The 12,826-nt window shown below is 35.8% G+C and overlaps 1 protein-coding gene across 1 annotated transcript; it reads left to right on the forward strand.

Annotated features, from left to right (window-relative positions):
- Positions 1-180: 180 nt before the first annotated feature.
- Positions 181-3,695, forward strand: BRETT_001897 (uncharacterized protein; the record flags this gene model as incomplete). Its single annotated transcript, XM_041280436.1, has 2 exons — positions 181-283; positions 355-3,695. The coding sequence occupies 2 exons, from the start codon at positions 181-183 to the stop codon at positions 3,693-3,695; spliced, it is 3,444 nt and encodes a 1,147-aa protein (XP_041135319.1).
- Positions 3,696-12,826: the final 9,131 nt, after the last annotated feature.

Consider the following 12,826-nt stretch of genomic DNA (forward strand, 5'->3'; position numbering starts at 1 on the left):
ATTTTTTTTCGTGCCCTGTTGATGGTTGGTCCCATCTATCTTTTTGATCGAACGCGAAAGCAAAACGTAAACATTAAACTATTCTATTCTCTTAAGCTACATTTTATATCAAAGCTCGAAATTTTACCGAATACAGAGGACAAGTCGGTTTCAACAATATTTTGCAACATAATACTAATCATGTATGTGGAAGAACTCGTTATCGATGGGTTCAAGTCCTACGCTGTTAGGACTGTAATCACTGGATGGGATCGACAATTCAATGCCATAACAGGCCTTAATGGTTCGGGAAAATCGAATATTCTAGATGCTGTTTGTTTTGTGTTGGAATAAATAACACCTCAAACTTAAGAGCACAAAATCTACAGGATTTAATATACAAGAGAGGTCAGGCTGGAGTTACAAAGGCATCTGTTACTATCACTTTTGATAACACTGATAAGTCCAAATCTCCGATTGGATTTGATCAGTACCCTAAGATTAGTGTTACACGACAAATTCTTCTTGGTGGAAATTCAAAGTATCTTATCAACGGACACAAAGCACAGCAGGTGCAGGTTCTTAATCTTTTTCAATCTGTCCAATTGAATATTAATCATCCAAATTTCCTCATCATGCAAGGAAAAATCACTAAGATGTTGAACATGAAGCCAAAAGAGATTTTGGGGTTGATTGAGGAGGCAGCAGGTACAAAGATTTATGAATGGCAAAGGGAAAAAGCTGAGAAGACTATGAAAAAAAAGAATCTCAAGCTTGAAACGACTGAAAACTTGCTTAAGGAAGAGGTGGAGCCCAAATTGCGACATCTACACGAACAGAAGCGTATTGTCTTGGAATATCAGGATATACAGACAGAGTTAGAAACTTTAATGAAGGCAGTAGCAGCCCATGACTATATGCTTTATACGAAGAAATTGGAAGAGGCGAAGCAATCTCTTCTTTTATCTGAATCTCATAGGAAAAATCAACTAGCAAATATTGATGAATTAGAAAAGGAAATTAGAAATTTACAAAATGATTTGGAGGAAATAAAACAAAAAAGGCAGGAAGAGGTCGGAAGATCTGCCGTTGTTAAAGAGTTGGAGGACGCTGAGAATGAAATTCAGAATGAGATTACACGATTGGTAACAACTAAAGGTATACAAGAGCAATTGCTGTGTGAACAAAAAAAAGAGCGGGAAACTGCGCTTGGAAGGATTGATAAACTCAAAACAGATATTGAATCCAACAAAGGTAATCATGATAAATTAGAGAGCGATTATCACAATTTTAAGGATGAATTAGAGCATAAGAAACAAGCACTTCAGAGGAACGAAGATCTTTTTTCAACCTTATCGACGGGTATATCTATTGAAGGTTCCACAACCGGTGGTTACCTAGCAAATCTACAGAATGTAAAGAAGAAGCTTTCGGATACAATGGTAGAGATCCAAAAATGTAATATGCAAATATCTCATCTAACTACTGAACTGGAAGTTGGAAGGACCAAAGAAAAGTCCAAGAAAGCTGATCTTCTGAAAATTGATAGTGACATAGCTAGATATAAACAAAATTTAGACGGTTTAAAGTTGAAGCTTAGTCAAATTGGATTTGATCCTTCTAAATATCTAGAATTACAAAGAAAAGAAAAGGATGCTTTTGAAGTTTTAAATCAATTAAAGGCCAGATTTCAGAACTTTAGACGTCAAAACCCACAGTTTGACTTTACATACGAACCTCCTTGTTCCAATTTTGATCCAAAATCAGTGAAAGGTTTAGCAGGTGAATTGTTTTCATTACCTGAAAATAATGTTTCTGCGGCAACGGCCTTGGAGGTTTGTGCCGGTCGGCGACTTTTCAATGTTGTCGTTGATAATCAAGTAGTTGGTGCACAGCTATTGGAACATGGAAAATTAAGAAGGCGTGTTACTCTTATACCGTTGAATAAAATTCGTGCCAGAATAACGGAACGATCGAAGGTTCAAATTGCGAAACAAATTGGACCTCATAATGTGGATCTTGCATTAGATTTAATTAAATATGATGATGATTCAAAAAAAGCAATGGAATACATTTTTGGTAACAAACTTATTTGTCAGGATCCAGAGACGGCAAAAAATGTAACGTTTAACCACCAAGTCCATACTGGTTCGGTTACACTAGATGGTGATTATTATGATCCAGAGGGTAGACTTTCTGGAGGGTCTAGAAAAGGTGGATCATTTACTCTGAAAAAATTTATGGAATTTAGAAGGATTAGACAGAAAATTGGTGTTTTAACCCAACAGTTAAGTGAGATTCAGATTCAGCTCAAACAGCTGAGCGTCTTAAGTAATCAGACACAGCCAATACAGCATAGCTTGCAGGTTACGCAGTATCAAATTGATGTGCTGGAAAAAAAACTCACTCATGGTGATAGTGCTACGTTTCTCCAGCATCTTCAGCAGACTACAGATGAAATTCGAACTCTTCATGAAAAAGTTGATAAGCTAAGGATTGAAGCACAAACATATAAGGTAGATATTAAACGGATTGAAAAAGATATGCAAGAGTTCAACTCGGATAGTGTTAAAAAGCTTCAAGAATTAAAGGAGAATATTAAAGCTATGAATATCGAGGTGAAAAATGACGATAAGCGGTTACAACGAATTCAGAAAATGTATCAGGAATCTGATATTTCAACAGATCAAATAAAATTAGACATTCATTCGTTAGAAGAGTCTATTAAAAGTATAGATGGACAATGTTTGCAGAGTACGAATAAAATAAAAGTGATCACTTTAGACATTGATGAGCAACAGAAAAAGCTTGTCAAAAAGAGAAGCCTAATTGATGAACAAAAGTCTAAACTTGCAGGAATAAATGAGGAATTCAATGAAGTCACATCCGTTCTCAACAAAAAAAGAACTGCTTTGAACGACGTCAACCTCAAAAAAGCCAAAATCTCACAAGAAGTTGAGCATGCTGAATCAAAATTACGGGCCATTAAGACCTATCTAGAAAGCGTCATAGAAGAGCATGATTGGGTACAAAATGATAAAATTCGAGAAAGTGTTTTGGAAACATATCCAAATATTGATTTGAGTGATTGTCACCAGCGTATCAAGCAATTGGGTTTAAGGGTTAATGCGATGAAAAAGAAGGGTGTGAATGTGAATATAATGAGTCAGATTGAACAACATGAAAAGCATGAAACTTCGTTGAAAACGAAAATCAAGCAGATCAACAGGGACAAAAAGAAAATTGAAGAAACTATAGCAAAATTGGATAATTATAAGCGTGCTGAGTTGATTAAAACATATAAAAAAGTTTCTAAAGACTTTGGCGAAATTTTTTCTGTCCTTCTACCCCATTCGTTTGCAAAATTGGTTTCACTTGATAAAGATGATGTTACAAAGGGCTTGGAAGTTAAAGTTCAACTAGGTAATGTTTGGAAAGACTCTTTAGTAGAACTTTCTGGTGGTCAAAGGTCGTTGGCTGCACTTTCATTAATAATGTCTCTTCTTCAGTTTCGTCCAGCACCGCTCTATATTTTAGATGAAGTGGATGCCGCTTTGGATCTAAATCACACCCAAAGCATTGGCCATCTAATTAAAACGAGATTTAAGGGTTCTCAATTTATGGTTGTCTCTTTAAAGGAAGGAATGTTTACAAATGCAAACAGATTGTTTAGAGTTCGTTTTCAAGAGGGAACATCCGTGGTTACTGCAATGTAAATTTGAAGAATGCCGCTATTTATGCAGTACATTATTATATAATAAATCAAATGCATGGTGATGATTCGGTTTGTATGTTTGTTCCATAATCACGCACAAAATATCTGTATATGAGTCCATCATTCTTTTCCGCCAAGAGTGATCTGTATTCGAAATGACAAAAAAATGGCAAGAGTCTAAACGCAATCAACCAATAGAAAAATCCAACCGAGAGAGCTGCATAACTTGCTAATGTAAATCTAAAATGTTGCGTTAAAAATGGAGAAAGTACCACAGAAAGTGATCCAAATAAGCAAACGTATATACAAACTGTTGGCGCCCTAATAGGTGCACGAATGTTTCCAAATCTCCTTCTTACCTTGAAAAGAAGGCCAAGGCAGAGCAATGCATGAAAAAGCTGATTTGGATAATATTGCACCGATATAATAGTATCATATATTCGGCGTTTCGGAATATACATGATCGCACAACTTGCTATGCAGTGTATTATGAGACCCCCGCATGGTGTGCCAAATGGGTAATTAGAACATAGAATGTTGCTGAAAGGGAGAAAGCCTTCCTTAAAAATCTCTTGGTTCATAATTGAATCTGTGTATACAACAATAATGACATTTGTTGCAGAACTTAGTGCAATAATAGAGCTCATGAGGCGTGAACCAAGGGTTGAACCAAATATTTTACCAAATAATAAAGCTCCTACAAGCTGATCACTGTTGAAAAATTCATCCTTGGGCAATAATTTTAAATATGTTAGATTCAACATTGAGTAGAGTAAAAATATTGTCCCAAGTGCTAGAGGGCCAGCTTTAGACAACGTTTCAATCGGATTTCTAATCTCATTCTGAAATATATGACATGTCGTCCAGCCTCCGAAGCTCTGTATGCATTTAAGAACCGCAGCCGAATAATACATCCATTGAATTTCTTTCAACTCAGGAATTCTGAAATCTTCTTTACTGAATTGGTTCTGAAGGTATGATACTGACTCAGGAAGTAATAGAGCATAAGAACACACGAGAATAATGAAAACTATAAGTCCGAGTTTTAATGTTCCGAGAACATTTTGAGCGATCAATCCACACCTTTTCGAAAATAGATGAAGTAATGTGCTGCAAACAATGAGTAAACATGCAATATTTCTATTTGAAATTTCATCCGAAGGTAATGCAAATGAATAGCGAATGTATTCCCCAAACACAAGAGCATTTGTACTACTAAAAGAAAACAAGATTGTGAATACTGAGAACACCACCGTAGTCATATACGCTGGGTTTGGATAAATGTACTCTAGAAACACTTTAGTTGCCCCGTTCACAGGTAAGTAAGAGCCAAGCTCTAAGTATAGAAGAAGTCCCGTGTATGCAATGCCTGCTCCTATCAACCATAATAGCATGTAAATTGTATAAAAACCATTTGCATTTTTCATCACTAGCCCTGGAGTAGCAAAGATCCCTGATCCAAACATTCTACCAACAAACATTATAAACGTAGTATAAAACCCAAAAAGTCTCGACCCCTTGACCGAATTGTCTAACGGAACTAATGAACGTGTGACAACGGTTGGGTGCTTTTGCAAATCTGACTGTAAGTCCATCGGAATGTTATCAATATTCATTTTTTCTAGTTATCTGGATCAGAGAATCCTTTAATAATCAATTTGGGGTGGCGTACTAACTTTCCGTGATCGAATCGTTTGTTCAATGTCTTCCTCAGAAATAAAATAATAAATTCAAAACAAATAATTGCAGGCACCTAGCAAATTGTACGTACTTCTTCGTATAAAAACGAAATTATGGCCATCCAAGGATATAATCTAACTATCAGATCAAAATAAAAAGTAGGAACAGACAAACTATATATATATACTTCACGTAATGGAAATCAATTCAAATCATCGAAATAATCTCGATGCAAGATAACTTCCTTCCGAAATAATATGAGTCAATCGTCGCGTCAATAGTTGTTGGCAAGTAATTATCAAAATTCTTCCTACATCGGATTTCGAACCTGGAAGCTGTATGAATACTCGTATGATCCTGTGTACATTAAAAAAGTTCGCTAAGCAGGGCTCGAACACATCTCAAGTTGGGAAAGGGATTGCAACGAAATATTACGAAATTCAGATGGCGGTTGCCGTTGACTAACACTTGAGATTTTAACTGATGTTAATAAGTACTGACATATCCTAAAAGAAGCAGAAAGAATTTACTTTTTTTGAATGAGTTGTTAGGGTAGGATGTGAATCAGTAAGCATCACATGGAATGCAGGTTTTACTAATTAATTTTATTGTTGTGTTGGACGAAAGGTGAATATTAATTCTTACTGAAAGGATACCTGAAACCTTGTTAAAATTTTGAACTTAAGATTAACATCCATAGTAAGTTGTATCAATTAGACCTCGGTATTCCTTCTGTTACAAAAAATATATATATATATCTAAGAAAGATTTGCGTTGCTCAATCGATGTGATGATGTCAAGGAATAGCAAGGACGGTTCGCAAAGCCGGACTCGAACTGTCGCACAAGGCTTGGTGGTGTCAGATCTATCAAACTTAGACCAAAGTTGTTAGATGACGAATCAAGCTGGTTGCAGCAAATTCAAAAAAAAAGCGGCATTATTAAGGGTAGCTAAATGATAGTTGTACTGTATCTGTCCAAATGAATGCGCATCAGAAATGAACAGCATAGCCATTGACTTGCAAAAGGTCTCTGCCTACAACGAATTAAATCTTGGTAAATTAAGAGAATATCTGAGGGTGTTCATACCTCACATTAAACTGCACTTGAAAAGCAAATATTCAAGCCATATAAATTACTTTGTTCATATTCTGAAACTTAGTTTCTGGTATTTGTGTTTGAATAAAGGAAGCAAGACCGGTTAAATGTACTTATAGCCGATATATAAAGAACAAAAACATGAGATTCGTTATTGAAATGCCAAAATAAATGGTGTTGTAATTGATTATAGGCGCATTCATTTATAGAGATAACCTGAAAGAATATCATTTGATGAATGAATATGGGGCCTTTGGTACAGCCATAAGCTCTGCACGATGCTTTGACGGTGAGGAAAAACTCTGCAGAAACTTGATTTTCTGAATTGGTCGATAGACGCGTCGACATCGGTCGAAGCGTTGGAGAAATCGATGAGAGAAAATTGTGCTGGCTTTATCCGGCATGGTTTGATCTTTGAAGAAAATCGAGCAAGCTAACTTATGAGAATTAGGTTGCTAGTTCGATTAAGGGAGCTTGTTACAGTGATCAATTTAGTTTGATCAGCCAGCGCAAGTTGGTTGATAAAATTGACAAATGAGTTTCTACGCATTTGGCTTTGGCCGGCATGGTCAAGTCAACGAACGGTGGATCTTGCATCTGACGGCTTTATTCGGCAATGTCAGGTTAACTATGGGTTCCCGGAGCTGAGGTCGAACTGAGCGCAGTGCTCGGGAAGTTCCGACGGGATCCTAAGACTCGGCTGGGAAACGGGAATAGTTGTTACCCCACTAGGCGTAGGTATTACGGGATCAATTATTGACGAATGAAAGATCATTGATCATTGTGGCTGCAGCAAGTTTCAGAATGTGCAGAATCACCTGATTCGGTGGCATTATTCGTCTGGGAAAACAAAGGAAAATGGTGGCTGCATTTTCTGGTCTGGGAATCGTTGTGCGGGAAATTTACTGTAGTCAGGACAGATATATATAGTAGTGTCTCTGCCCTGAGTGTCTTATGACTGATACTTCGCTTTGGAATATGGATTGAAAATGGATTAACGAGCTTCTAACGAGTTAACTAATTAACAAGAAAATTAACTGTTTCTACAAGAATTGTTGATTCTGTTAGTGATCTTACAAGATTATATTTGATACAAAGCAGTTGAATACTGACAGGCTTAAGTTATCTGAGGACACGTTATATAATAGTATATAGCACAGGTAACATGACTCAATAAAGGAAAATTTGAGGAGGGCAAATTTATCAATCTTGAGGAATTATCCTTACAACAAGGTGAAGCCATATCCAACAAATGCATTACAGACCGAGGCGATTAGGATTTTTGTTGAAGAAGCAGTAACAAACCATATAATGGAGGAACAAGCAGATGATAATGAATTGATCGCACTCGCTCCAGTATCCAGTAGCGCTGAAGGACATAACACGTGTTGTCACCGATTTTCGTCACATAAACGAGCATTTGGTTTATCAAAATTTCCCGATACTGCGAGTCCAATCTTTACTCCAGTCATTAGCAACATTTCATTACTTTACGACAATTGACTTAAAGATGGCATACTACCATGTTCATTTGGATCCAACTGGAGATCAAATTGGAGTTTGCACCACATTTGGAAACTATCGTTTCACCAGACTACCATTTGGACTCGCAAGTTCACCTGCTGTTTTCACTCGCTTTATCAAGAAGCTATTGAGACATCTACAAGAAAGAGGAAACGTATATGTGGATAATTATATCGATGACATAATCATTGCTACCCATACTCTTGACGAGCAACACAGAGTCGTTAAGCAAGTTTTCCAATTATTGGACAAGTTTCAGCTTAGAATATCACAGAAGAAGCTTAAACTTATTCAGGAAAAGGTGAATTTTCTTGGTTATGTTATTTCAGATGGAAAGTACTGTTGAGTTATAGAATTCGCGGAGGAATCCGAATAACTCGTATTTGGCTCTAAAAAGGGAGCCTGACCTGTTTCGGCAGTAGCATTACCACCTTTTGGAGTAGATTGTAAGTTATCCGAAGGGTTAGTTGACATATTAATAGAATACTAGCTTATATTAAGATATATAGCGGTGATAGTCTCTGAAGAAAGAGGTAAAATAGTAACAAAATAATAATAGAGTGAGAAAATACAAGAGGTGTTGCTAGACCCCTTATATATTCTTGCTCGGGGAGAGGCCACATATCCCAAATATGGGCAATGGCCCGTTCAAAGTAATATAAAAAGTAATAAAGGCAATTCGCATGGCTTTAACACCAGTGAAATACAATAAAAGTAATAAAAGATAAAGTAATCCTTAAATATAATTGGTCCAAGGATGTAAATAAAGAGAAATTTTCTCGAGGCTGTGTGGTTAACAACAATTGTCTTTGCAATATTCCGCTGAGGGTAGAATATTCCAACAAGTACTACCCCGATCCAACAAAGGTTGAAGCTCTTGATCATTGGTCTACACCACATACGATCAAACAATGGGAATCATTTTTGGGTTTCATTAATTACTTGAGAAATTTTATTCCAAACTGTTCTCTTCTTTTGAAACCAATGTATGATCATATGACCAAGATGAAGAAGGCAAGGAAGGCTATACCACCCCCTAGTGAAATAATCACATCTTTTGAAACTGTGAAAAGTTTGCTTAAGCGTTGCATAGGATTCTAGATTTTTAATCCTAAAATGCCATTGATCATATTTTGTGACGCCTCTCAGTTAGGTGTAGGTGCAGTGGTAATGCAACAAGAAGGTGAAAATGGATCATATTTTAATATTCAAAATTATAAAGATAAAAATATTTTAAGATTACGTTTTATCTTAGATCAAAAAGATGAAAAAGATTTATTAAATTATATTAAAGTACTTAAAAATAAAGATAATTTAAAACCATTAGATATACCAACTTTAAAAGATAGATATATTCAATTATATATGTCTTTAATTATGGAAGCTTATATGGAACCTTGTGGAGATAGAAATTCCTGAGGTTTTAGACCTGGTAGAGGTACTAGGCATGCTATAACTCAATTAGGACATATGTCCCTATTGCTTTTACCAGCAGATCTTTCTCACCAACCCAGCAGCACTATTCCACATTGGAAAGAGAATTACTTGCAATAATTACAACATTAACGCAAAACAGAATTTTCTTAACGCATGATGCGACCTTATTCATTGACCATCGAGCTTTACTTAGTTTGAACAACCAGGATTGCAAGCTTAGTTTTCGAGTTTTAAAATTTGCGGAGATTATTAGTCCTTACAACATCAAATTGAGGCATGAGAAGGGCCAAAGGAATATTAGCGATTTTATCAGCCGTCATAGCATTGACAAACAACCAGAGCTTAATGAAAATGAGCTCCTTAAGATGGCTGCTGTTCCTGTTAATATTGGATCTCCATCTTTCTTAAGAATTCTTAACGTTGAGGATCTCCAATCACTTGACCCTGAGCTCAAAGAGCTTTTTGCATTACATGAGGAGGACGAACACGAGGGAAACTCCATAAGCGACACAGACGAAGAACAGTCCCTTACCGACGACGAAGATAACAGGCGCCCTATAAGAAGAGTCGAGAATATATCATTGAATGATCTTGAATTGATCAACAGGAAATTGAAGAAGGAGAAAATACACAATTTTCCGAGTTGTCTTAAGGAAATCACTCAAGACTTTGTGTTAAGAAATGGTAATTTATCCTACATGCCCGACGATCATACATTATTGAAGGTTGTCTCAGTTGAAGAGATTGTTGCATTATGTCAGACTGAACACGAGAAATTCCATGGATCTCCTAGACTTCTAATGCATATCATAACACAAGGAAAAGGCTGGTTTAACCCCCATGCAAGGTTGATAGCAATGGATACCGTACGAAACTGTACGAAGTGTGACCTATTCAAACGTTTTCAAGATCTTGAAGGGAACATTGACTCGGTGAAAATTGTCGAACCATTTTCAGTATGGCACTTAGATTTGATTGGTCCAATACAGTCTGCGGAGAGCGGAAGCTGCAAGCATGTATTACACGCAGTTAAATACACCACTGGCCTATGTTTAGGTTTCCCAGTCAATGCAGTATCAGCAAGACCTGTGCTACAACTCATATTCACTATATATTCTATTTTCCCACCACCAAAGGAAATTGTTTCAGATAATGCTACCGTTTTTAATGGTATTATAGTTGAAACGATAAAGAAGGCTTTCTGTTTCGATTGGAAACATACTAGTGCATGTCATCCAAGAGCAAACGCAAAGGTAGAGAAGGTGAACCATCTTATCAAGGAAATATTGAAACGGATAACGCCCGAAAACCAACATTGGGAACGTTCTATTTATGAAGCCATTCATATCTATAACAATCAGGCCAGTATTTATGGTTACACACCGACCCAGTTAGCGTTTGGAACACAAGGTTTATACAAACCTCCTATGCAAGAAAATTCCGAATTTTCAAAATTCTGGAATCAGGAATCCGAACCATTTTTGACTGTTGATATTATTAATAGTATGGGACTACAACAATATCGATTACATCAAATGAAGGAAAATAGAACGGTGACTAACTAGAAACGGAATCATATTCGAGACATGATTAAATTGTTGAATGATCCAAAGGAAAATCACAATTCATATGCCGTTGGCGAATTTGTGATGCTCAGAAAACGTATCAGACATCGGTAATCCGACCCTGCTATTGAAGGTCCTTTTATTGTCAAGGAAGCATATACAAAGGATAGCTATTTATTAAACAAACTTAATGGAACCACATTGGGAACATAGAACGTGAAGATGATTTATCCAGCTTTCCAATACTATAGTTCGCGATTGAGATGTATTCACTCATACACTCTTTCAGGATCGGAAAGAATCAACACCACAAGGATTTTTGGCAACAACAGTATTTGAATCTTTATGGAACAAATCACCACTGAAAGCTTGAACGCTTCGCTTTTTCCGGAGAGAGGCATGGTCTTTAGTGTCGGATTTCGCGGATTTTTAGAAATTCTAACAAGAGCATAATTTCTGAGAATTGATGCGACACAGAGAATCCCACTTGTGAAAGGGGATATCTGAGTTTTGCTAAAACTATTCTACCTAACAAATAGTAGAAGGAAGACAAGCTAATATATATTTTCAATTTGAATTGATCTTAATTCAATATTCATTGTATCACAAGTTGACAGTATTGTCCATATTGATATCATTATTGATTATTATTCGTGTCACTGAGTTTTGTAACTTCACACACCAGGAACCGGTATTTAGCTAGTCGACATACCATCCTTACACAAATTAATTAGCTTCATTCTAAATTTGGGTACCATTCACTAAAGAGGTTAGTGCTGTGTGACATATCTTAAAGACTGAAGGTTCCATTAAGTTAAATTTATGTGTTAATCTAAAAATTGAATTAAATGTTCACATCTGAATCAAAATGTACCTCTCTAGATATGATAGTGTCGTTGAGTTATGATACGATAAAATATATTGGCTTTTTAATGTATATGGCTACAGCAACATTTTAGAACACTTAAGCTCGTTACCCTGTCCGTGTCAGTAATTCTTTTTTTTGCACAAATTAATTATTTCTTAGCATTATTTTTGAGAGAATATAATATAGTTCAATTTGAAACACATAACGTTCACTACTGGACACTGTACCAAAGAAGATATCAATATATATATATAACAGCAAAATAATCATACTATTTTGGTCCTGTCATTCAATTTGACTTTCATCGTAAATATTTATGGGCTTTTCAGTGGAGAGTGGCATACGTACATATATCTGCACACCAGAATATTTTTCTCTCCTGAATAATGTATTGATTAAATTGAATATGATAAAAAAATTCCCAATGTCAAATTCCGTCGAAAGTATCAAGAAAGCATTAGGTCAACAATACATCCTTTCATGTTTGTTTGCAAAAAGATGAACATATATATATATTTTTTTCATGCTGCCAGTATATACGTAGTAAGGCATCATGTTAAATTGTTAAGCAAGTAACAACAATAGATTAACAAACTTTTATTTATATTCATGTACAATCATCAATGTTATTGATACTACTATAACATAAAATTTCTGGACTGTGTTACGGGAACTATTTGTTCGTTTAGGCATAGTTCAACAAATAGGTAATTTATGATAAATTTGCCCTCCTCAAATTTTCCTTTATTGAGTCATGTTACCTGTGCTATATACTATTATATAACGTGTCCTCAGATAACTTAAGCCTGTCAGTATTCAACTGCTTTGTATCAAATATAATCTTGTAAGATCACTAACAGAATCAACAATTCTTGTAGAAACAGTTAATTTTCTTGTTAATTAGTTAACTCGTTAGAAGCTCGTTAATCCATTTTCAATCCATATTCCAAAGCGAAGTATC

Source organism: Brettanomyces bruxellensis, chromosome 4 (genome assembly GCF_011074885.1).
Source record: "Brettanomyces bruxellensis chromosome 4, complete sequence".
In the NCBI taxonomy this organism is placed as follows: Eukaryota; Fungi; Ascomycota; class Pichiomycetes; order Pichiales; family Pichiaceae; genus Brettanomyces; species Brettanomyces bruxellensis.